The sequence below is a fragment of the Rana temporaria genome, chromosome 12 (assembly GCF_905171775.1).
Source record: "Rana temporaria chromosome 12, aRanTem1.1, whole genome shotgun sequence".
In the NCBI taxonomy this organism is placed as follows: domain Eukaryota; kingdom Metazoa; phylum Chordata; class Amphibia; order Anura; family Ranidae; genus Rana; species Rana temporaria.
The window spans coordinates 129,842,952-129,869,908 of record NC_053500.1 but is presented as its reverse complement, the minus strand read 5'-3'; the positions used below and the strand labels follow the sequence as shown (position 1 = coordinate 129,869,908).

At 43.0% G+C, this 26,957-nt stretch overlaps 1 protein-coding gene across 1 annotated transcript in view; it reads right to left on the bottom strand.

Annotated features, from left to right (window-relative positions):
* Positions 1-341: 341 nt before the first annotated feature.
* LOC120918846 (phosphatidylcholine transfer protein) overlaps positions 342-26,957 on the bottom strand; it is a 29,597-nt gene continuing 2,981 nt past the window's right edge. The window contains exons 2-6 of the mRNA XM_040330688.1: positions 16,301-16,418; positions 11,864-11,943; positions 8,541-8,712; positions 5,798-5,862; positions 342-1,203 (exon numbers count right to left, since the gene is read on the bottom strand). Coding sequence (XP_040186622.1) covers positions 1,132-1,203; positions 5,798-5,862; positions 8,541-8,712; positions 11,864-11,943; positions 16,301-16,418 — 507 coding nt within the window. The 3' untranslated portion in view covers positions 342-1,131. The remainder of the gene's footprint in view (positions 1,204-5,797; positions 5,863-8,540; positions 8,713-11,863; positions 11,944-16,300; positions 16,419-26,957) is intronic.

Here is a 26,957-nt window from a genome sequence, read left to right as displayed (position 1 = left end):
ATTGAGTGTCAGTCACTTTATAGTGGGCAAGTAGGCATCACTTTAGCCAGACACGATCGCATTTTATTGACAATATACCCTGAAGAACTGAACAGTCTTTCGCACGGAACAGATGTTGTCGATACACAAAGAATTGTCTGCACAAAACTGCTCAGGACAGGAAAACGATGGTTATTTTTGCCCCCTTCCCCTGATGGAGTCTGATGCATCCTCCTGCTCCACAGATGCAAAGGTACCTCAATCCAATGGGTGCAGTTTGCTTGCATCCAGCAGGGTAAGTCTCACTGTCCAGGCTGTCCGGTGACGTCAAGAATTTTGATCGATCAAAAGAATTTTGATCGATCATAAAAATTAAAGATTAATCAAGGAATTAATCTTTAATATCCCCAGCCCTAATTTAGATGTATCCATACAGATGTTTTCTACAGATCACTGTTTCCATATGTATCTGATATTTAATGTTTATTCATTTGCTGACAAGCCCTGAAGAAGGGGGAGGATGTGCGCTTGAAATGCGTTGGCCTCAGCTGTAAGTCTTTTGTCATCTTCAATAAAATTCTAAGTTAAACTATCGATAGAGGATCTACTGTTACCGGGCACTCTTTAATACCCACTCAAGGTACTCCTTCTGAAATTATGCCTGTTATATCAGACAAGTAGCAGCCCCAAGACTTCAACCAATGCCTACCCTTGCGGAATAAGATCACCGAGATAGACTTCCATCTCATTCGTCGTTTTGATATCCACCAACATCCTATTTGTTGGTTCACCTGTCCAGGTGGTCCACACATCATATACTGGATGCCTGACCAGACAATTGTCATACCCAAGTGCTGTCACATGGGTGGCAGGAAGAGAGTCCTCGAGTAAACTCACTCATTGACTAAAGCTATCCATACACTACAAGAAATTAATTCACATTTTTTTGTTTTAAGAATGTGCTATTGATTTTGCTTTCAGTCACAGTGAAGAGAAAATTTGAAAGATCAGGATGACATTTTTTCTTAATCAAACAAATTTCCAGTAATGTATGTGGATTTTGTTTGGGGGTAAAAAGGGGGTGGAGGGGAGATGGTCCAGGTCAGGCCATTAGGTGAGCCTTTGCTCTATGCAGGCAAAGCACCGGTTCACTTATGAATTATTATGATGTTTATATCCTTTACAGGCCTTCTGCATGTCCTTCAAGAAGTTTGGAACTCCACTCTGGAATAAAAAAAATAATAATAAAATGTAATGTGAAAATAATAAATCAGCTGGTGCACTTCAGTGTTCTAAAGAGAAAAGATGCAGGGTCTGCATTCCTTTAAATGTATTTAATCCTTGGGACTATCTGAAATTCCTATTTCAGGGAGTGAGCCAATCACAGAAACGAGAAACTAAAATTTATGCGGGTGTTCCATACACCAGCAGTGTACATGTTGCCACATTGCATTGAATGTTACAGAAGATTATAGTGGCTGCAGATTGAAAAGACCATTTAAAATAACATTAAATTAAATAGGCTGTGTATCAATTTGAATATGCTACCGGTATATCATTTTATTTTTTCACGAAACTGGAGTTACCCATTAATTAAGACCTTTTTTAATGTTGTATATTTATTTTTGTAATGTTTAAAAAAACTATGTACCGTATATACTCCAGTATAATCCAACACGAGTATAAGTCGAGGACCTAATTTTCCCACCAAAAAACTGGGAAAACGTATTGACTCGAGTATAAGATGTTCTCATCTGAACCCTTCAGCAAGAAAAAAAAAAAAAAACCTAGATAGTTGATGAGGGGGCTGGGCAGCAGTGTTTGCCAAAATGTACTTTTCTATACTGCGCAGGCAGATCTTCATTATTAATTGTAACTAGATTTTTAACACTGTCTCACCTACTAAAGTGTTAAAGGTGTAGAGGCTGGGCTTCTTGCATTGTAGGTCAAAGAGAACAGACTTGGGACAGGCTCGTGCCTCGTACAAACGACTGGTTTTTCCGCTGGGGAAAACTGCCATGACAGCATTTGGCCGGGAAAGCCAGCCGTGCCAGCCAGCCAGCCGGGATTCCTGGCGTTTTTTTAAGCTGACAGTTTTTCTATGGGGAAAGCCTGCGGTGGAGCATATACACGGCTGAGTTTCCCAACCAAAGCTCTCAAACTGGCCGTGTGTAGGGGGAAAAGGCTACCGAGCAGGTTCTCGGTTTTCCCGGCAGACTTTTTACCGCCGGGAAAACCGATCGTGTGTACAAGGCAAAAGTCTAATATTGTTCAAAAAAACATCCAATCAGCTATGAAACTTCCTACCGAGAAATATATAAAAGATACTATTTTTTATTTTATTTTTTTTAGGCATGAGGCCCCGTACACACGACCAGACATGTCCGCTGACACTGGTACGTGAACAGATCCGATCGTGTGTACAGGCTAGCGGACAGATTTCCAGCGGACAAAGGTTTCTTAGCATGCTAAGAAACATGTCCGCTGGAAAGCTGTCCGGCGGACATGTCCGCTGGTTAGTACACCTAACCAGCAGACAGATATCTCCCGCATGCGTCGAATGGATTCGACGCATGCGTGGAAGTATTTTACTTCCTGGTTTGGTGACGTGGCAACGTCACCGCGCTGTCTGTCCGTGGGGATTTCTCCGAGCGGACATGTCCGATGGTGTGTACGAGGCCTTATGTATAAATGGGAACACATAACATATAGTGGGATATATTGGAAATATTGATTGCAAAAGTGGAAAAAACGCTGCAAGGGTACAATTAAGTGCTTGTGGGACTAGTAATGGACTGCAGTTTTTTGCTGTCCAGTCAGCAAGCTAGACACTGTTGACTAGCAGGTGCCACTGGATCAGATGACCAGCTAAACCGAATCATTGCATTTTTTTTTTTTGGCAGGGATTCATGGGTGTGTATATATATATATATATATATATATATATATATATATATATATATATATATATATATATATATATATATATATATATATATATATATATATATATACACACACACACACAAAATTCAAGAAAATAAAAAAAACTGACGCAACAAGTGTCACGTCTTTAAAACATTAATTTTAACACATTTTTGCACACACAAAAAAAAATCTTTATTTATGTACATGTCGTTTCCTCCCATGACCCTTAAAAATACCTTGAAATGTAAGTAGATATCATAAGGAGATTAAACAATCCCTGGAACAATTAAAGTCCTTTGGGATTTCGAGCTACATATAAAAAGATGTTTGTATTTCCAGAATCGCTCCTCCTGAACACACACCCTTCTCCAAAACCAGGGACTCCGCTAATCAGATCTTATACAATGCCTTTGTCTCCTTACGTCAATCCCTTATCTTGACTGCGGAGAAGCAGGATGCAGGAGAAGTGACATCAGTGCAGTGAATTGTCTAATTGGCGTCTTAGGGCATGGTAATAAAATTAATACGCAACTGCTTTTTCGGCCCCATACTTTGGGGAGGCCTGGGAGGAAATAGGTTTAGGCAAAAAAAAAAAAATGAATATAATAATAACAACATTGTTTAAAGGGCCAGCAATACAAAATATGTGCCATTTCCCTCTTTGTAAAAGAGCTAAGAAAATGCACCTGGTGTTTTGAAAAAAACTGTTTGCCATAATTGAGTCATACAAGTAGAAAAATAGATATAGCTTTTTTTTTAAATATGAAGGTTTTAAAGTATTTATAAAGTTATTGCCCACCCCCATTATATATTTCTAGAATATGGCACCACCCATGTTGTATATGGCACCTGAAGGAAGGTAGGATTAAGGAAAATGATGGTGTATGACTTATTCTTATTATACAGGATTTATATAGCGCCTACAGTTTACACAGCACTTTACAATATAAAACGGAGACAATACAGTTATAATACAATAAAATACAAGAGGATTAAGAGGGCTCTGCTCAGAAGAGCTTACAATCTAATAGGATGTGGCAGGTGGTACAAAAGGTTGTAACTGTGGGGAATGAACTGATGAAAGTGGTAAAAGGTTAGTTGGAGGGGTGATAGGCTTCCCTGAAGAGATGAGTTTTCAGGGATCGCTTGAAGATAGCAAGAGTAGAGGATAGCCGGAAAGGTTGAGGTAGTGAGTTCCAGAGAATGGGAGAGGCTCTGGAGAAATCCTGGAGACGAGCATGGGAGGAGACGAGGGAGCTTGAGAGTAGGAGGTCTTGGGAGGAGCGGAGAAGACAGTTTGGGTTTTATGTTCTAATGCCGCGTATACTCTAACGGAATTTCCGACAACAAAACCGTGCATTTTTTACCGACGGAATTTTGTCTCAAACTTGTCTTGCATACACACGGTCACACAAATGTTGTCGAAAATTCTGAACGTAAAGAAAGCGGTGACGTACAACACTACGACGAGCCAAGAAAAATTAAATTCAATGATTCAGAGCATGCATGCGTCAAATTGATTCCGAGCATGCGTAGGATTTTTGTGCTTCCGAATTGCATACAGACGATCGGAATTTACGACAAGAACTTTTGCTGTCGGAAAAATTGAGAACCAGCTCTCAAATTTTTCTTGTCGAAAATTCAGACAGCAAATGTCCGATGAAGCCCACACACGGTCCGAATATCCGACCAAAAGCTCACATCGAACATTTGTTGTCGGAGATTCCGACCGTGTGTACATGGCATAAGGCTCTATATGACAGCTGAGCATGGGATAACCCTTTGGTTAGGTTACCATTATAGCCCTACCACTGTAACAGGCAAATAGTATCGTAGCTTTCAGGACTATATTAAGGTATTAAAGTTCATATTTGGATTTAACCCTAAAACACTAGATGGCTCATCTACAAGCACCTCACGTAGTAGGCGTGTGTTTCCAAAGTGCAGCAATCATTTTTAGCTATTGGGATGCTAGGGCTGGAGAAGACCCGTCATCTCTGTCTGCGCTCTGATGCATGGGATATTGGTCTTCCCAACGGCCACTTGTAATTTTGATTTTGTTCGCTTAATGAGTGAGTGAGTGAGAAACTTGTAAAGCGCAACACATGCAAACTGAATTGCCTCTGGGCGCTGCATCCATTTCATGGGTAAGGAACCCCTTGACCCCAGAAGAGATGGGTTTTAATCTTTCTCCTGAAGGCCAAGTGGTCCGACTCCAGTCGGATGGTGGTTGGTAGTGCATTCCATTAATGGGTGTTCACCTGCCACCACTGCCAATTCCTGCATCAATTGGTGTTTACATTCTGAATACTAGTACCTGTCCTCCACCAATGTTATCCCTCTCTGCCCATTTTGCTCAGATGTCATTAGGCATGAAAAAAAAATATTACCATACACTCACCGGCCACCTATTCAATTGCTTGGTAACACAAATTGCTAATCAGCTAATTACATGGCAGCAACTCAATGCATTTAGGCATCTAGATGTGATGAAGATGATTTGCGGAAGTTCAAACCGAGCATCAGAATGGGGAAGAAAAGGAATTTAAGTGACTTTGAACATGTCTTGGTTATTGGTGCCAGACGGGCTGGTCTGAGTATTTAAAAAACTGCTGATCTACTGGGATTTTCACACACAGGGTTTACAGAGAATGGTCAAAAAAATAAAATACCCAGTGAGTGGCAGTTGTGTGAAAGAATGGGCAGACTGGTTTGAGATGATAGAAAGGCAACAGTAACTCAAATAACCACTTGTTAACACAACGTTATTGAAGGTTACAGTTATTTATGCTGTAATCAGATTAAACACCACCTCCATTGTTTTTCCTCTTCAGCAGAATAGGCCTCAAAAGACTAGACACATTATGAACAAAAGTATGCAGACTCTTACCTTGGCTGCCCAGTTAATAAGCCATAAAGGGATCATTCCACCAGGATTGTCAAAATACATAAAAACTGCAAAAAAAAAAAAATGTAGAAATATTAATTAAATACATACATTCCAATTCAATGTATCCTATTCACTTTATCGCATGTACAAACCGAGGAGGCGCCATTTGTGGATTTACAGGTTTACATTTTAAAGCGTTCCAGGCTTTTTAGGTTTATTAAAAGTCAGCAGCTAGAAAAAGTGTAGCTGCTGACTTTTTATAAACAGACACTTACCTGTTCCATGGTCCAGCGATGCGGCTCCTCTCCCCCTCCTCTCCGCCAGAGCCTCCATTGCCACTCTGGGCACCTGGCCGTGACAGCTTTCGGCTTTACAGCCGGGCATGCACTATGCATGTGCAAGTTGCGCTGCGCACTCCGAGTGGACATGCGATCTCCTGGGACCTGTCCCGTGTCCCAGGAGATCGCCTAGAGGGTGGAGAGGAGGAGTCACCTAGGCAGAAGGAGGAAGTGAGACAGGAAGTCCCACACCTAAGACCCCCCCCCCCCCCCCAAAAAAAAACATGCCAAATGTGGCATGTAAGAAGGCGTGGAGTGCTTAAAGCGGAAGTTCCTCTTTTGGGTGGAACTCCGCTTTAACTACTTGAGTCCCCGCCTTTTTTTTACCCCGTTTTTAGCAATCAATGGCACCACAAGTGTGATGTGCATTTTGAAGCGTTTTTTTTTTGCGCATTTCTGTGCATGTTTCCAGCATGCCAAAGTGTAAATGGGGCCTAACTCTGAGTCCTAGAGCATTTTTCATTTTAGCAGTGTCTCGTAATTTTTTCCACTGCAATGTTTATGCAATTTGCTCACCCCTAAATGTTGTATTATCTCATAATAAAATCAATAGAGTTGGCAGATTAAAACAATTCTACATTAGTGTGGAATGATGAAGCTGAAAGCTAATGAATGCATTATAAAGATTCCCCGTTTGACGCAACATTTTGTAGCAGGCAGGGATAAAATGGTTGGCATAAATTGATCATATTGAAATCAAGGTTGACAAGGGCACGAATGAGTAAGAAGATATAGATTATATATATATATATATATATATATATATATATATATATATATTTTTTTTTTTTACAGGTTTGCAATCACTAATGATCCTAATCACATTGAGTTTAATTACGCAAATTGCACATTGTAGCAGGACAATGCTGGATTTTCTGGGCAAGTAAGCATGTAACAGGTATAAAAGAAAGCAGCATAGAAAAGTGGGGGTGGGACAGGGGATTGAAGTTCCTCTTGAACCTCCCCTTTAGTCCTCCGCCACACCATTTAGCTACTGAATACTTTCATGCCTAGGAGTTCTGTGACTTACTCTTCTTACGCTTATGTGACAGTGTTGGACCTTGGCAGTTGGCCAGTCAGTCACCCAGTGATATCACACAGCGATGCAAAGAGTCCTCAGACCTGGTAAGCTCTAAGTCTGGTTTTCTCAACCAGGGTTCCTCAAGAGGTTACTAGGGGTTTCTCATCTAGGTGAAATATTATCGCGTAAGAAAGCAGAGCAAGGAAGACTGGTGGGGAGAGCCTACCAGCGGAGACCCTAAGGCCGCGTACACACGGTCGGTCCAAACCGATGAAAACGGACTGAAGTCCAGTTTCATCGGTCCAAACCGACCGTGTGTATGGCCCATCGGTCCGTTGTCCTTCGGTCAAAAATGTTAGAACTTGCTTTAAAATCGAACCGATGGACCGCTGCCCGATGGTTAGTACACAAAAGCATTGGTTCAAAACCCACGCATGCTCAGAATCAAGTCGACGCATGCTTGAAAGCATTGAACTTTGTTTTTTTTCAGCACGTCGTGTGTTTTACGTCACTGCGTTCTGACCCGATTGGTTTTTGAACTGATGATGTGTACGCGGCCTAAGAGAAACACTATGGCCCAGATTCTCAAAAGAGTTACGACGGTGTATCTCAGGAAACACCGTCGTATCTCTGTTTTTGGCCCCGGGTATCTATGCGAGTGATTCCTAGAATAATTTTCGCATAGATACGGCCAAGATCCGACAGGTGTAAGTCACTTACACCGTCGGATCTTAGATGTAATTCGACGCTGGCCGCTAGGTGGCGTTTACATTAAGTTCTCATTTGACTATGCAAATGAGCCTGATACGCCGATTCCCGGACGAATTTGCGTCGCTTAGTCGTCGTTAACGTCGTTTCCGTAAGCGTAAGGTTACCCCTGCTATATAAGGGGTAACCTTACGCCAGTCCGCCGTATGCCATGTTAAGTATGGCGTCGGGTCAGCGTCGTCTTTTTCCATCGGTTACGTCGTTTTACTAAATCGTTCACGAATACGACTTTACGTCAATGACGCTCACGTCGGCATCATTGACGTTTTCCGTCGTGAGCTGGAGCATGCGCACTGGGCACTTTTTCCGCCCGGTGCATGCGCAGTTCGATCGGCACGGGGTCGCGCTTAATTTGAATACAAGCCGCCCCCTTTGAATTACGCGGCCATACGCCGGGCCATTTACACTACGCCGCCGCAAATTACGGAGCAAGTGCTTGGAGAATACGGCACTTGCTCCAGTAAGTTGCGGTGGCGTAGTGTAAATGGCTTACACTACGCCAACGCGGTATCTATGAGAATCTGGCCCTCTGTCACTACCATCTTATTTTCTCTATGCAATATGACAGTTACAATTTTAAATTTACACTCGACTATCCTGACCCACCAACACTTACTTTTGCAGCCATTTTTTCCATCGCTCTCTATAGCAAGGCTTTGCTTGTAACCATTGACTCTAATAATGCCGGACTTCTCTGGCCAACGGGGAGCAGATACACTTTTTGCTAGGATTACAAAGATCTTCCTCTCACCGATGTCTAGCTCTTGCCTTTCCCGGACATAAACATACTACACTTACTGATTAAGGAAGATAGTTGTAAATGCAATTCTTACAGCAGAGCTCTAGCCAAAAATATCAAGATACTTTAAATCAAGAAAAACAAAAAAACAAAAAAAAAAGCTTTTGCTTCAATATTCACCATCAATCCAGAGAGTTCATTTTTGACATTTCTCTGCTGCTAGATGTTCTCAGTCTGATGGCCAGCAACCTTTAATCTACCGTATTTATCGGCGTATACCGCACACTTTTTTGCCCTGAAAATCAGGGCAAAAACGTGGGTGCGCGATATACGCCGATACCCGCGCCGAATTTGAATACTGTGCCGGCATATACCGAGCGCAGTACATTCGTGTATAGTCGGGCAGGCTCGGCTCCTCTCGCGCTCACGTCCAGGACGTGAGCGCGAGAGTAGCCGAGCCTGCCCACTATACACGAGTGTGCTGCGCTCGGTATATGCCGGCGCAGTATTCAAACTCAGCGCGGGAAAGCGGGAAACGAGCGAGGAGGACGCCGCAGAAGGACGCCGGACCCGACGAAGAGGACACCCGAAGCTGAAGACGGACGCCGGACCCGACGAGGCCGCCGATGGACGCCGCGCAAGACACCAAAACTGTAAGTACAAAAATCTTTTTTCCACAGGAATGCGGGTCCACTTTAGGGGTGCGCGCTATACGCCGGAGCACGCAATACCCCGATAAATACAGTACTTCCTCTGAGCCTAGGTCATCCTGGAGCTGCCCCAGTCTGTGACTGGACAGTGATAGGAGAAGCAGCACAACGATAATGTGAGCTGTGAGTTCTGAAGGCGGGGAGGTCTCACCTCTTTGAGACGACAACAACAGCAGGAGGATTCAAGGTGAATTGGGGAATCAGGTCAGTTTTTTTTTTTTTCAACCCGCTGGTTGAACGAAAAACAATGACCCATGTATGGCCAGCTTTATTGACAGGATCACCAAGTGAAAATACAGAAAAAAAAGTCTGAAGATAAAAAAAACCTAATGCAGCAACCACATCTACTGGTAGACTGTCATATATACAATTTTTGATCTTGGGGTTAGATAAACTTAAAAAAAAAAAATTACATACAATTAATATATAAGGACCTGGGCTCTACTTTGCAGATAGAGAAAGGAGCTGTGTGTTAAGTGGGCGTCCTGACACTCCTGCTTGCCCCCTCCCCCCTCAAGAGGCTTTCTCCACACCAGGGAGAAAGCCTCCCATTACTGTGTGTAGTTACAGACAGAAGAACAGGAAGTGAGGATTTCTCAGAAGAAATAAGGACATTTAAAAGCAAAATGGAAGGATGAGGTAAGTGAAGGAGGACTGCACTAAGGTAAAGGAAGCTATTTAGGGGGAAAAAAAATTCCTTTACAACCCCTTTAAGCTCTTATCCCCACCTCATATGCCACATTTGGCATGTCATTTTTTTAGGGGAGGAGCGGGTACCTAGATTTGACAGGTTCTCATATCCCACTTCTGCTCGGGTCACCTAGGCGATCTGAGCGGAATTTCTCCTCTCCCTCCTCCCATCACAGGTCCCATAAGATTTCCCGACCATTGGGGAGGCTCAGCACGATTTGCGTATGCGCAGTGCGCACCTAGTTTTGTAGCCGCAAGCTGTCACAACCAGGTGCCCACACTTGTAATGCCGGGAACGGGGTAGAGAAGAGGGAGAGGACCAGGGGTAAAGGCGGCCACATCGCTGGATCCTGGGACAGGTGAGGGTCTGATTATAAAAAAGTCAGCAGCTCCACTTTTTGTAGCTGCCAATTTCTAATAAACACAAAGAGGACTAGAACTCCGCTTTAAATATACTTTAGATCCTATTACTTCTTGCAGGGGTATATAAATAACACTGTTCTAACATAAATAAAAGGATACATCTTTTTCTTTCATTTATCTTTCCCCTTCTTTCTTTTCCTTTCTATTCCTTAACCTCTCTCTCTTTTTTTTATTATTATAGTGTTTTTTTCCTTTTTATATTTTCTTTTTATTTCTTATCTAGTTATTTAATAAAATTGACGTTATTGTTATATTCAATACTTTGTTTACAATGCTTTAACACAGGATTCGACAAAATCCAGGTGCACGGTCGCAATTGCGACAAGAAATAGCGACCTGGCGCCGGGTAAGCTTAGGCCTACAGAAGGCCAGCAAAGCCACGGCCTCAATTATCGTCCGACGCGATGGCGGGGCGCACGGAGACACAGGATCCTGTGTCTCCGTGCGCCCCCGCCGCGCGATCGCAGCGGGCCCGTGCCGGACGGTAATTGAGGCCGTGGCCTTCTGCAGGCCTAAGCTTCCTTCTGTGATGTGGCGCCATCTTGTGGTGGCCCTTGGCATGACAAGTAAACCAGCAATTCTAATGTGTTTTTTCACTGCCATCTCCTTCCCTCTAATTAGAACCCCCAAACATTATATATATTTTTTATTCTAACACCCTAGAATAAAATGGCGGTCTCTGCAATACTTTGTCACACCGTATTTGCGCAGCGGTCTTACAAGCGCACTTTCTTGGGGAAAAAATACACTTTTTTTAATTAAAAAATAAGACAACAGTAAAGTTATCCCCATTTTTTTTTATATTGTGAAAGATAATGTTACGCCGAGTAAATTGATACCCCACGTGTCACGCTTCAAAATTGTGTCAGCTCGTGGAATGGCGACAAACTTTTACCCTTTAAAATCTCCATAGGTGGTGTTTAAAAAAATTCTAGAGCTTGCACGTTTTGAGTTACAGAGGAGGTCTAGGGCTAGAATTATTGCTCTCGCTCTACCAATAGCGGCGATTCCTCACATGTGTGGTTTGAATACCGTTTACATATGCGGGCGCTACTCACGTATGCGGTCACTTCTGCCCGCGAGTTCGTCGGGACGGGGCGCATTTTCTGGCTCCTAACGTTTTTAGCTGACTCCTAGATTCCAAGCAAATTCGGCAAACCCTGCTTTAACACCTTTCCCATGCTATGATTTCTATCTATTTGACAAGTAGTTATATACTAATCTATTTCTAATTTAAATACATTAAACTGATCTTCGTATAAATGATTTGTATAAATAATTTACTTTGTATTGTGATTCTTTGTTTAGCAATTGTATCTTGAAACCTGTTTTATTGTAACTCAATAAAAATGTATTGAAAAAGAAAAAAAAGGATACATCCCGATTAGATAAAGGGAACGGATATTTTACTTCCCAATAGATCACTTTGTCTTCTCCAGATTCCTCTTCTTGAAGAGCTGCAAAAAAAGAAAGTCGGTTGTAATTTAAACACAGTTTGTTTCAGTCACTGAAAAATAATACATGTCCCATCAAGACTCCTTCAGGGCCCGTGGCATGGGGATGTTCAACAATTAGACAACGATGACTGGGATGTCTGGGACCTCCCATTCCGGACATTTGTTTCCTTGCATGATAGAATGATCCAATTAAAAATAATGCACAGAGATTATTATACTCCTTCTAGACTTCATAAGATTAATACATCTCATTCCCCAGAGTGCTGGAGATGTGGCCAAACTCATATGTTTTGGACCTGTTCCCCTATTGTTGAGTTCTGGAAGGATGTAATATCCATCATTAATGCATTTGTGTTGACTTGGGTCCCACTGGCTGTGGATGTCTGCCTGTTGGGCCTGGTGGATAACCTCATCCTGATTGGCTACCATGCACAGCTGCACCATATTCTGAGTGCTCCAGTTTTAATAAATCTCCCTTCATGCGTCCAATCATTTTAGACTATGCCATCATAGAGATCCAAGGGGATTAACCGTCTATGGGATTGACAAAATAGAGAAAGGAGGGGAACTAATATGAGAAAAGATGTTTAAAAAAAATAAACACAATGAATCATTATGTTTATGATTTAGAGACTTTGAATCTTAAGGAGTTAAATGTAGACATAGATCTTAACTGTTTCATCATTAATTATTAGATAATGATAATTTTGGCCCAGGCTTAGAACAATTGTTTATTATCAATTTTGTAATTTTATCAGTTTAAGGTTTTTATGTAGTTTACCTATGATTTACGAATTGTATTGTGGCATAATAATATTATCTATATGTCTATTGTACACAATGTCTTAATATTCCTGCTGGGGGAGGGGGTGTTGAAATCTCGTTTGAGCCCTAGACTGGCTCAGGCCACTGAGAGTGTTGTTATTACAGATGCATAATTTGATAAGATCGTTAGAGGGACCCATATTAGTTTTATATGTCAAGTATTGGTATCATTTCAGGCTTAAATTAGATAGTCCATACAAAATACTGGAAGTGATAGTTTTTGTTGTGGGATGTATTCATTTTTGCATCAACCAATTTAAAAAAAAATTAAGATTTTGTAATCTAAGTTTTAGTATTAACATTACTTTCATGTAATGAGCCAAACAAATGTTCTATAAAAATCAGTTTTGTCAAAATTTGGGAAATTGTTCTTGTGTTCATTGTTTTTTTTTTTCTTTTTCATTAGGACTTTTATTAACCCCCCTGGTGGTATTCCCGAGTCTGGCTCGGGGTAAGATTTCTGTACCAAAAGCGGTATCCCCGAGCCAGACTCGAGCTCGCCTCGCAGCATCCACAGACAGAGTTACTTACCTTGTCCCTGGATCCTGCGATGCCTCCCAGCTGTGTGAGCGAGCGGCGTCCTCGCTCGATTCACACAGTGTCCCTGTGTGACGCCGATCTCTGTTCCCTGCGACGTTACGACGCACGGGGGCGGAGAACGGCACCAAATTCAAAAAAGTAAATAAACACATTAAACACAGTATACTGTAATCTTACAGATTACAGTAATGTATGTAAAAAAATACACACCCCCCTTGTCCCTAGTGGTCTGCCCAGTGTCCTGCATGTACTTTTGTATAATAAAAAACTGTTCTTTCTGCCTGCAAACTGTAGATTGTCCATAGCAACCAAAAGTGTCCCTTTATGTCAAAAGTGGTTTTAGAGCAGCTAGAAAACAGCGATAATAAATTATAATCACTTGCAGAATTGAGCGATAGGGATTTGTGGGGAAATTCGTCCTAAAAAAATAAAAGTAATGACAGCGACAATTATGCACATAACTGAGCAAATTTCAGTGATTTTGAGTTGATTACATTATTGAATAATTTTTATTATAATTATACTATTATTGGTTATAATTATTTATTATATTATTTTTCAAACTTTTTCATACCCGGGATGCCTACTAGACTCTTGTTTGGACAGATTTAAAGCGGTTCTCCACCCTAAAGTGAAGTCCCGCTGATCGGAACCCTCCCCCCTCCGGTGTCTAAAGACAGGTATTTGCACCCACTTCCGGCCCGGCATTCACGGGCAAAAGACGGGCATTGCGTCACATCCCGTCGCCCCCCCCCCGTTGTGTGCTGGGAACACTCGGCTCCCAGCACACAGCGGGAGCCAATCGGCGGGCGCGGCGCGACTCGCGCATGCGCCGTAGGGAACCGGGCAGTGAAGCCACAGCGCTTCACTTCATGGTTCCCTCAGCGTGGATGGAGGGGGGAGTAGCAGGGTGACGAGCGATCGCTCGTCATCTGCTGCGGACGGCGCTGGACTCCTGGACAGGTCAATGTCCTAATATTAAAAGTCAGCAGCTGCAGTATTTGTAGCTGCTGGCTTTTAATATTTTTTTTTGGCGGAACATCCGCTTTAAGTGAGTTATTCATAAGGATTACAGGCCTACAATGTAAAACACCAAATTTCCTTACAAAATAATGGTACCGCTTTCAGCGCCTAAAATCTGAAATAATCATACCGCCAGGAAGGTTAAAATCGTACTTTTCAAAAGGGGTGTACTAATTTATGGTGTGTGTGATAACACAGCACTTTATTGCAGGCATTAATTTATTCTTCTACATTGCATTGCTGCAGAAATTGAGTAATCCATTGTATTGATGGAGCACCTTGCATTTATTTCTTATCTTTAGTTTAGTTTATTGTGCACTGCAGTAATTGTTTTATAGATATTTTACAAAGTGAAGCTTCACCTCATTTACAAACCTCTGGAGCAACTGTACTTGCAGATCTCTCTCATTTTGTATTTTTTTCCCATATATGTGTTCAATATGTATAGTATTGTAGAAATACAAAAAACACAGCCACTTCCAGCGCTAATAGGTCTTCCAAGGTGTGACGTAACATTTCTGTTGTCCTATGTTTAGTATTGTATTTAATGTTGAAGTTTATGGATTGACCATAAACAGTTACACCTCATTCTCTCTGAACAACGGCCGAGATAAATTATCATCCTCACTGGAGTACATTGTTTGCAGGCTCAAGGACTTAGCATTGTTAGAAAGAGTAGCAATGCACGGACACGGTGTAGCAAAGTAGAAAGTGTACGTGATGAAAAAATATGGCTGACACCACATATATAAATATAATAACACATAAATCCAAGGTTCTTTCAAAACATTAATACATAAGAATAAATGTTTTTATATCTTATTTCCGTGAATTTCTAAGACGATAAATTGCCTTTTACCTAGTCTTGGTAGAAAACAGTACCACCAGGTGGCAGCAGCAAGCCGTTTGCTTTGTAACAACATCAATACAGAAATGATACGCATCCGGCACTTATACTGAACCGTCAAGGACATGAAATTAATGACATTTATATGTTCTCACGTTGTATTTTTTCATACAATACACATGTATCTGTTCCTGATTTTTTTGCTATTATTGTTGTAAGTTATGCTAGTCCTTGAAAAAAAAAAAATTGTTGGACCACAGAACGAGAATATTGTTAAACGTTTAACTCTTGGTGATCAGTGGTCATTGATGCATGGGTTAGTTACCTTAGACAATGAGGGCCAGATTCAGATAGAATTGCTTATCTTTAGGCGGGCGTAGCGTATCTCAGATACACTACGCCGCCGTAACTTTGTGAGGCAGGTACCGTATTCATAGCGAACTTGCGTCCTAAGCTACGGCGGCGTAGTGTAAATGGACCGGCGTAAGCCCGCCTAATTCAAATTGTCCAGGCAGTTGGCGTGTTGTATTATAATGAGCCTTGACCCCACGTAATTCACGCTCCTAACGAACAGCGTCGTCCGTGAACGTATACCAGTGCGCATACTCGAAATCACGTCGCAAATAGTGAATGCTTTCAACGTGAACGTAACTTACGCACAGCCCTATTCGCGTATGACTTACGCAAACATCGACGCTGTCCCGATGTCCATAGTTAACATTGGCTACGCCTCATATAGCAGGGGTAACTTTACACCGAAAAAAGCCGGGCGGACGTACGTTTCTGAATCGGCGTATCTAGCTCATTTGCATATTCTATGCGTAAATCTACGGAAGCGCCCCTAGCGGCCAGCGTAAATATGCACCCTAAGATACGACGGCGTAGGAGACTAACGCCACTCGTATCTAGGCCAAATCTATGCGTAACTGATTCTATGAATCAGGTCTGTTTTCATCGGACAAACCGATCGTGTGAATACAGCTTTAGTCTTTTGACCAATATGGCATTTTAATTTTAGCCCAATTTTATGGATCCTGTCCTGAGATTTTCTGTAATATTGGTAAAGCGCCTAACAATATTCTCATCTCTGACTGTGGTCTCCCACGCCAGCATTGTACAAACCTTTCACATTTGTGTCCCATTGCTTTCTGTAGTCCAGGTCCATGTAGACATCTGCACACAGGTCTGCAGGACAGTCAGCCAGACCACCGTAGACTTTATATTCATACAAGCCTGTTTGCTGTAATGCACAAAAGGGAAAAGTATCATCAGTAAAGATAAGGAAATCATACAGCTTGGTTTGAGATTAATGGCAGATCAAGCAGAACATAAACTGGGAAAATTGCAATAAAAAAAAACCATGCATCAGAACGGCACGATTAATGGTTAAAAGATTGTGATCTCGGTTCAAACCCCCCACGATCTTAATCCAGCATTTTCGAGATTCATGTAACAAGTACAGAGCAGTCCCCTGCTCACAGCAGTCAAAAAAAACACAACTGGCAAGGTTTATCAACAACATTGCTTGGTACTGAATGTGAGATAAAAAGAAACATTGCATCTTTCAGTTCATTTACAGATCAAAGGGATGAACTTCAATCTGTAAATTATGTCAGTTTAAAGCAACCTTGTCAAGTAAAAAATAAAAGTTTTTTTTTTGGTTCTTATTAAATTGGTCCTTTGTTTAACCTCTTATTAACCATTAATTCACTCTAATCAGCTTTTGTTAACTCATTATTCTCCTTCTCCGTTTAAGTAATATTTTCCTGCTGATTTTTTATTTTATTTACTTCTATTTTAGAAACTATTAATAATTAAAACTTTTTTGTCTGCTTTGTCTCTTAGTGTCTCACGATCAGCAAGGAGAGAGACAGACGGACATCGAGTCCATGGGTCCCGCGGTCACGGAGCTCGCGGCAAGGGCGCCTGTGTGCTCGCACAGCGCAAAATTCAAAGCAACGTATATAAACGTTGCTTTGCGCAGCCGTGCCATTCTGCCGACGTATATCTACATGGCGCGGTCGGCAAGCGGTTAAGGAGGATTTACTACGCTGCATATTTCTCTCAGCAAATGATTCCTTTGAGGCTGTGGGGTTGATTCACTAAAAGGCAAATAGACTGTGCCCTTGTGTAAGTGCAGTTGCACTCTGGAGGGGCCCTTGCTCCAGAGTTTAGTAAATGAGGCGAAGCATACATTTTCTAAAAATATCCAATCACATGCAAGAAAAAAAAAAAGAATCTTGTTTTTTTTTTAATAAAGGACTACAAATTCACCTTCCAACTTGCCTTTCATTGGATATGGAGCGCTCCTTACTACAACTACCTTTACTAGTACACGCAAAAACTACCTCAAGACCGTAGCTAGGGGTAGCAGCCGAAAGCCCCCCAAAAAAGGTCTCTCCACCACCTTCCTATTAATTTGGGCAGAAATCATCGGAAGGGAACTCTTCCAACCTGCCCCCTGCAATCATCTACCCATTGACCTACCACTCCTTGAGTCACTCCAGTGCGATCATCAACCCTAAAGAGCTCTCTTTTCTTGCAGGAACTCTTAGGCCTCGTACACACGACCGAGTTTCCGGGCAAAAAACAGCAAGAAGCTTGCTGGGTTTTTTTTTTTTGCCGAGGAAACCGGTCGTGTGTACACTTTGACGAGGAACCTGTCGAGGATCTCGTCGGGCCAAAAAGAAACCATGTCTTCTTTTTCCTCGACGGGAATGGGAAAATTTGGCTCGCCGAGATCCTCGGCGGCTTCACAAGGAACTCGACGAGCAAAACGATGTGTTTCGCCCGTCAAGTTCCTCGGACGTGTGTACGAGGCTTCACACATAAGGGTTGATTTACTAGAGGCAAAAAGCCTGTGCACTTTGCAAGTGCAGCTGCTCCAGAGCTTAGTAAATGAGGGGAGGCTCTGCTGACCTCCGTTATCCAATCATGTGCAAGCAAAAATGCATTTTTTTTTCAAACTTTCCTTGTATATGATCCTTCCTTGCAAGCTTTGGAGCAACTGCACTTGAAAAGTAAGTGCACAGTCTAACTGCCTTTAGTAAATCAACCCCATAGTTGGGAAAGTTCTTTGCAGTTTTTCAAACAGTTTGTTTGTTTTTTCCAGGATTCTGGCAGCCTTTTATTAAAATCCACACAACTCTATAAAGTACAGTGTAATATTTCTATCTGAATGATATTTGGAGCACAAGGCTATAGGATTTCCAGGGCCTCAGAAGATGTGAAGGCCGAACAATGTTCTGACGTACTTGAGAAGATTTAGTGGAGACCTTTTTTTGGAGTTTTGTGGACCCCGACTTAATAATTCCATCAGTTGTGGAAAAACATAATTTTGTTGTTTTTCCAAGAAGGCCCTTCAAAGCCATCATCCTCTCTTACAAAACATATTAGAGTTCATTTTCCTGACCTTAAAATTGGAAGACACGGTTTTATCAAAACTTTGTTTTCCATGGATTGCAGTAACTGCCTTCCTAAAACGATTTAAACTTTTTTCAACCAGTTTGTTGATTTTAACCACTTTCCGACCGCCGCACGACTATGTACGTCGACAACATGGCACAGGCAGGCAGGCAGATTGGTGTACAGGTATGTCCCTTTAAATTTTCTGCCCAGGTGTCAGGAAAACATGTCAGAAGTGATTTATGCTGATAGCAAAGCAGTAGACAGAAATGACACTAATAGGTAGATTCAGAAAGAGTTAGGCCGGCTTATCTACAGATAAGCCGACCTAACTCTGAATCTGCACCGACCTATGTTTAAGTGTATTCTCTAACAGAGATACACTTAAACATATCTAAGATACGACGGCTTGCGCCGTCCTATCTTAGATTGCAATGTTGCTGATGGCCGCTAGATGGCGCTTCCATTGCGGCCGGCGTAGATTATGTAAATGAGGGGATACGCCGAACGAACGAACGCCAGGCCGACACAGTACTTTTACGCCGTTTACGTAAGAGATAGGCCGCCTAAAGTTAGAGCTAGGCTCTAGTGGAATAGTAATGTTAAGTATGGCCGCCGTTCCCGCCGCGAAATTCGAAATTTTTACGTCGTTTGCGCAAGTCATCCGCGAATCGGGATTTACGTCGTTTACGTCCACGTCTAAATCAATAGGCCCGTACGGCGTACTTAGCCGCAATGCGCACTGGGAAATGTAGTCGCCCGGCGTAAGCGCAGTGACAAAAAACGTAGAAAACGTGAGGTCAAGCCTCATTACCATGATACACGCCCCCCTCCAAGTCATTTGAATTAGGCGCCCTTACGCCAACTCGTTTGAGGCTACGCCGCCGTAGATTAGTAGGTAAGTAGATTGAAAATCACTACTAGCCTAGCTAATTTACGGCGGTGTAGCCTAAACAGGCTAGGCTAAGCCGCCCTAAAGTTATTCCAATGTACCTGAATCTACCTATTAGTGCTTTTGATTGAGACAAGTACACACTATAGAGAGATATGCTTTGGTCATATTTCATGTCTGAGGTTTACAGCCACTTTAAAAAAGCTTATAAAGATATTGTTATCCACGTCTTGCTATAACAAGGAGTCTGTTGCAACAAATATTGTTTTACAAAGCATAAGAAAATGCTAAATACCCTTGTCATGCAGTAAGTAGGTAATAACAGCTTTCCACAAGAAGCTTAAAATTAGAATCTAGAGCAGAGGTAAAAGAATGAGAATGCCATATTGGTGATTGGACAATTTGAAAGTATTCAACTCAGGTACAATGTGTAACAACCCAGATTGTCATGGCTGACCTGATTTACATAGAGTGCATAGAACATTAAAGGACCTTTTCACTTTTAGTGCATGCCAGATGCTCGGCTCATTCATTTCTATGGTTGTACGCATGGCAGACCCCAGCCATCAAGACGACTATGGACCAAGCTATAGAAATAAACAGGCAGAGTGGACCCCTACACCCAGTAGGAACTGGACACACCTGGGTGTATTTATTGTAAAGGCTCTGCAGCGATGGGAGGTTACCTTGAAGTGGAACTTCATTCTCTTTTCATTCACTATTCTCACACAACTGGGTGGGCTTGGAGCGCAATGCTCTGCGCCCCAAGACCACCTTTTTTTGAAGCTTATTAGAACCTCCAGCTCTAATCACGTGCTTCAAAAAAGACACCCCCATTGGAATCCATGCATTCAGCACCCTGTATGTAAATCAGAGGGCCGGGCACATGGATAGGGGGGCGGCGCCCGTGAGCCCCTATTGGACGGGCCGCCACTGTCTACGAATCTACAGTGGTACAACACTGCCCACCTATCCTAATTATCACGGCAGCTCTTCCCCCTCTTCCTACCCTTCCCTCTATCCCCCCTCCCTCTGCCCTCTAACCAGTGGCGGTGCATCCATAGTGGGCGCAGGAGCGCCGCCCCCTCTCTCTCTCCTGCACCGTCACTGAAGTCAACAATACATAGATTCATGCATTGCATGAATCTATGTATTGTCACCGGCGCCGCTGCCACCCACTATTCAGATGGCCGGCCCCCTGGTGTGCGCCGGCCATCTGAATAACAGCAGTTGGTTGGTTTTTGGAGGCTGATTACAGCCCACAGGCTCTAATCGGCTTCCAAATAGTTAACCAGGGGACGCACAGGGTGTGCGTTCCCTGGTTAACACTGACACGCGTCTCAGCCAATCAGGTTCACCGTCCCTCCTCCTCCAGGGTCATGAATTTTGTAAAGACCACAGAACTCTACACCGGAAGCATGGGGTCTTATGGGCACTATGAACAGCGAGGGCCAGAGGGGTGGCCAGGATACTTGGAGTTAGTTCAGCTTCAACATTTTTGTGAAAAAGTGAACTTACCCTTTAAGCCTTCCAAATTATCTCAGGGCATGAACGAGGCCCTGTAGGTGCTGTATTCCTTCTACCTACCTGGTGGAACATTTAGGAGACTTGAGTCCCCAAAAGCTCTATCATATACAGATCTAGACCAGCCAGAGTGGTAAGGCTCCAATGGTTGTTATTGGCTTATAACTTTGATGGATGGCCTCCTTTACCAGTAGGGTGGAGAGGGCGGGCCCAAGCATTCTACAACAGTGGCAGGTCAAGATTTGCATAATGGAGCACCCAAGATTTAGGGGTTACGAGGTATGTGACCTTAAAACCGTCAACAACAGATTGGACATGGGAACCTGTGGGTGATGTCACCGCTCCAGGCTCTACCATCCATTGGCAAGACCCTCTCCTCTGCAGCCACCGCTGACTGACACAGGGGATCATGTGACCAGACCAGAGCTAAAAGTCCACAGGTTAGGGAGCACAAATCACTTGCTTGCTCCAGACACTGACAACCCGTGCTATGCCACTGGAGGGGAGAGCCCAGCATCGGTAAGAAGGATGGCACTGCCACCTTGAGCTGTCAATGTTATCTCTATGTGCAGCTCACAAACGGGGATCTTCTGACAAGACACACCCAGCGGAGAGAAGAGCACAGTCTGGAAAAGGGAGGGATGGTCTGGGTGAGCTCGCTGGTGTGATATGATCCAAAACCATTCTGGAATCCTTGAGGACTGGCCATGGGTAGATTACCATCCGTTCATTTTACACTGTACATTGCAATGTAGTATTCATTTTTATTGCTTTAATTATTTTTCCCATAATGGGCGTTAGTGTGTCCTCATGTCTAAGTTTTGCCTAAGGCCTCACAAAGCCTAGAGCTGCCTCTGCCTGTGCCACCTACCCTAATCCTGGATTAGGACCTGCCTAGGAACCTGTACCACCTACCCTGATCCTGGAATAGGACCTTGCTTAGGAACCTGTGCCACCTACCCTGGCCCTGGCTTGTGACCTGACTTCGAACCTGTGCTGCCTGACTTAATACCATTACATTCCCCCCCCCCCCCCCCAATTGGTTTATTTTTTCAGTGACAGTGGAGTAACCCTTTAATAGCATGCACCACAAGGCACAGAAGGGCTCAGCTTCCCTGAGTTCAGGCAAATTCCCACCCCAAAACCAAGCTCCATCCATTCTTCATACCCTGGTCCAATGAGAGCATGTTAGTGCTGGCAAATGTGCTGTACTTGGACGGGGTTTGGCAGGTTTAAACCTCATGTGGAAGAAGTAGAACTTTTAGTAACAAAGAAAAAACAAAAGCAGAGGGGAATACACGCTAGGCAGAGCCTTCATCTCTGACATGTTAAATCGGGTGACAAGTTCACTTTTATGGTAGGAAAATGACCTATGCCATGGCCAGGGTTTTTTTTCAGCAGGAACATGGGGGAAAGCAGTTCCGGCACCTCCAGCTCTGAATGTATGTAATGGCAAGGGGTGCTGGGGTGTACTGGAGGGTCTATTAATGCTGGCTGCTGGGGGATCTATTGTTGCTGGGGAGGTCTATTGTTGCTGGAGAGGTCTATTGTTGCTGGTAGAGGATCTATTGTTGTTGGAGGGCTCTTATGCTACTGGGAGACAATCGTTGCTGGGAGACATCAACTTTTGAAGGAGGGGTCTATTGATGTTAGCTGGTCAGAGTCTATTGTTGCTGGCTACAGGTGATCTTTTTTACTTCCTATCATATACAAATTACTTAGTACCACAACTTGATACTTGGTTCTGAATCCATTACCGAGAGGTGGGTAGGGGGTGGAACCAGGGAATGGTGCTCAGAAGTTGGTAGGGAGTGGAACCAAGGAATGGTGCTCGTAGGTGGGTGGGGAGTGGAACCAAAGAATGGTGCTCGGAGGTAGGTAGGGGGTGGAACCAACGAATGGTGCTCGGAGGTAGGTAGAGGGTTGGAACCAAGGTATGGTGCTCGGAGGTGGGTGGGGGTGCACACAACAGGTGACTCAGAAGTAGGGAGTTCCTGCACCTATTCTCTGAGAAAAAAAGCCCTGGCCATGGCCAAGATCACGAGAACAGAAACATGGAATATTTTAGCATGAACCTAATTAGGTATTTGTTATACTAAAATTTGAATGCAAGATCTACATTCAAAAGAGTGGATTTTGATGCCTATATACACAGAATAGTCATGAAAGAATGTGTTGGACCAGGTCTTTGGGAAAACATGGTTTAGTGAAATCTATCAGGACAGAAAAGCATTAAGCAGTGTGGGAATCACTTTCTCCATTTCACTTGTCTTTTCTTTCCCTTCCAAAAGTTTCCTCTTATGTAAACTACTTATCTGTTGCTTGATTAGAACCTATTGTCAAGTTTTGGAACAATGCGTCATTGCACTTCGAGCTTCCAGAGAGATAGTTATAGAAATACATGCACAATATACTTATCCTTCCTCAATGCAGTTTAAAGGGTAAAGCCCAATCCGTACGCACGGGCCAAATATCAGGAGGCATTAGCCAGTTCATTAGAAACTGGATTACATTTGGACTGTGTGTATGGCATCTGGTCCAACAGAAGCCAGCTCTTCGGCCAGCTTCTGTTGAAGGGCATGCCCGAAAAATGTTTGCCAATCAGCATCCGTTTAGCGCTCTCAGGTGACTTGACCAAGCGCATGCGTGCGAAACACATTGTCACACCAACATGAATGCTTGTGTTTCACAAGGCTTCTTCCGGATGGCGTGTCTTCTGTCTGCCTGTTCGAGTCACTTCATTGGCAAGCGCCAGCTAAGTCCGTCTTAGAGCATCGTAGTAGCCCATCTTATCCCTGGGTCATTGTGGTTCGTGCCTCCCCATAGATTCTCCTGGGTTGACTCGGACGCAGCAACCCATCGGTGCCCATGAAATAGCGTGGTAACGTTTGTAGATTCTGCAATTTTATCCATGGTTTTATGTCCAATAAACTGAAGTGCTTTGAACTTACAATTGGCTCTGGACTTATCCTGTTCCCCATGTCTCATGGGCATTTCTAGGAAAAGTAAATTAGCCTGATCACATACATATACACACTATATATATATATATATATATATATATATATATATATATATATATATATACATATATACATACATATACACACACACACACATACACACATACACACATACACACATACACACATATACACACACACACACACACCTAAAAACTGTGAAGACGTAATTTTTAAAATATGCCCACATGTGTCTTGAGAAGACAAAACTTCAAAGTTTGGCCCGCAGACCACCTACGTAATGTCACAGGACAATTCATAGACTCTGACTTTGAGAACTCGTACTGAATCATTACTTTTCCTCCCATTTCCCTTTCACACGCACCAGGATGACCCGAATGTTTGCCTTCTCTATATTTGTTCCTCAAAGGAAAGAACGGCCCAACAAATAAGACATCGACACGGCACAAGTCAAGAGGGTATGCTTCCCTAACCTGAACTTGGTCTTCGATATGACGTTCTGTGAGGCTCACTGATGGCTCTAATGCTGGATGCTACACCGCAACCAAGGGGGCCAGTGCAATCCCTTGGGCTGGTGGACTTGGACATTTGCCATGTATTCACCTTGACTTGTATAGAGGAATAATAGCATTAATTGAGCCAATTTGACACTAAAGCTGGCATTACACAATTGTTCCTCAGAGAATTTGATAAGGCCATCATTCAGTCTACTAATTTTGTTAGAAGGTCCTTAACCACTTGCCTACCGGGCACTTTCACTCTCTTTCCTGCCCAGGCCAATTTTCAGCTTTCAGAGCTCTCACTCTCTGAATGGCAATTGCGCGGTCATGCAACACTGTACCTAAATGACATTTTTATAAAAAAACAAACAAACATTGAGCAATCTTTTAGGCAGAATGTAATCACCACTGGGTTTTTTCTAACTAAGTGAAAAGAACACTGAAAAAAATAAAAATAAAGTTTTTCATAGTTAGGTAATTTTTCTCTGATGTGTGCTGATGGGCACCAAAGAGTCAGCACTGATGGGCACCAACGAGGCAGCACTGATGGGTGGCACTGAAGGGAACCAATGAGGCACTGACTAGCAGGCACAATCACAGGAGGACATCATGTGACACCTTCCCGAAACTGTCAGGCCACGCTACAGCCGTCATTCAATAAGTGGTTAAAATTACTGCCAAAATTCGTGGAGCCTGCTCGAATGTTTGTGACCTTTGTCCAACAAATGTTTTATAAATAGACCTCCATGTATTCATTAGCCTATCGGTTTGTAGTAAAAAAAACTACATATACACACACACACTATTATATATATATATATATTTGCCCTTAAAATCAAGTTGTGTGTACGGGGCCATAGCCTGTAGTTGCAGTACTCTGCTGAATGGGCCAAGTCCTGTTCTCTCAACAAGGGTTTTCCTGTCATATATGGTGGCTCTCTCATTCCTCTGGGACTTGCAGATTCCCTCAGTCCCCTGGACTGGCCTAGTTGTCCCGGGTCTTTGTCTCCCATACTCGCTTAGCCACTTCAATTCTCTCACCCTGATGGTCATGGAATCTCTCCTCCAGCATAGATAGATAATATAGGCTGGCCATGACACCAACAAGTTCTATCTAATCATGAGCAGGAAATCTGTTTATACAATTAGCGATGGTTTCCTAAGAAGGGATAATCCATCTTAATGTAGCTCAGTAGCAGACACATTGCAGGTTCCTTCTACGTCATGTAAAATGATAGAAGGCTTTTTATCTAATAATATTCTCTGGAAAATGTCTATTTGCCTTGGTATTAATTTAGATGCCCCACCTTTGGGTCATATTGGCTAAATATCCATATGTTAGAAGATTGTACTATATCCATACATCTTAAACAGGCCATACATTGAACCGTCTAAAAAGCGAGGGATCAACACGTCACTGATTTGATTGACAGCAGCGGGAGCCAATGGCTGCGCTGCTATCAATCTCCAATGAAGAGCTGACTCAAGCTGGGGGGAAACCATTTCGGGATCGCGCCCACGGAGTTTCGTGGCTCAGGTAAGTAAAACGGGAGGGCTGGGGGGCCCGTGAGTGCAAGGTGTTTTTTCACCTTAATGCAGTGGTCTCCAAACTGTGGCCCGGGGGCCAGATTTTATGCAGCCCTTGGGGTGCTTTTTTATTCATTGGCACCAATGATGGGGCAGAATTCCTCCCAATGACCCCAATGATGGGGCAGAATTCCTCCCAATGGCACCAATGACGGGGCAGAATTCCTCCCAATGACAACAATGATAGGGCATAATTCCTCCCAATGACAACAATGATGGGGCAGAATTTCTCCTAATGATGGGGCAGAATTCCTCCCAGTGATGGGGCATAATTTCTCCCAATGACACCAATGATAGGGCATAATTCCTCCCAATGACAACAATGATGGGGCAGAATTTCTCCTAATGATGGGGCAGAATTCCTCCCAGTGATGGGGCAGAATTCCTCCCATTGACACCAATGATGGGGAATTTTGTACTCCTGATGGCCACAGTCCGGCCCCCTTAAAGTTTGGAGGACAGCAATCCGGCCCTTTGTTTAGAAAGTTTGGAGACCCCTGCCTTATGCATAGAATGCATGAAGGTGAAAAACCATGAAAATTTACAATCCAACCGGCGCATACAGTGCGCCACGAGTTGCCGAAAGAAGCCGGACTGCGAGTCGGCTCTATACGGCACCTGCGCACCGACGTTCGGCTTCTTTTGGCAACTCGTGACGCGCTGTATGCGCCGGTCGGAAGCATGTCAATCAATTAGGAACGCCCAGTCCCGCAGATTATACCCGGGAGCCGCGGTGAAATATTTATATATTATATATATATATATATATATATATATATATATATATATATATATATATATATATATATATATATATATATATATATATATATATATATATATATATATATATATATATAAAAATGGTATGTACGGCAAGGAAATAA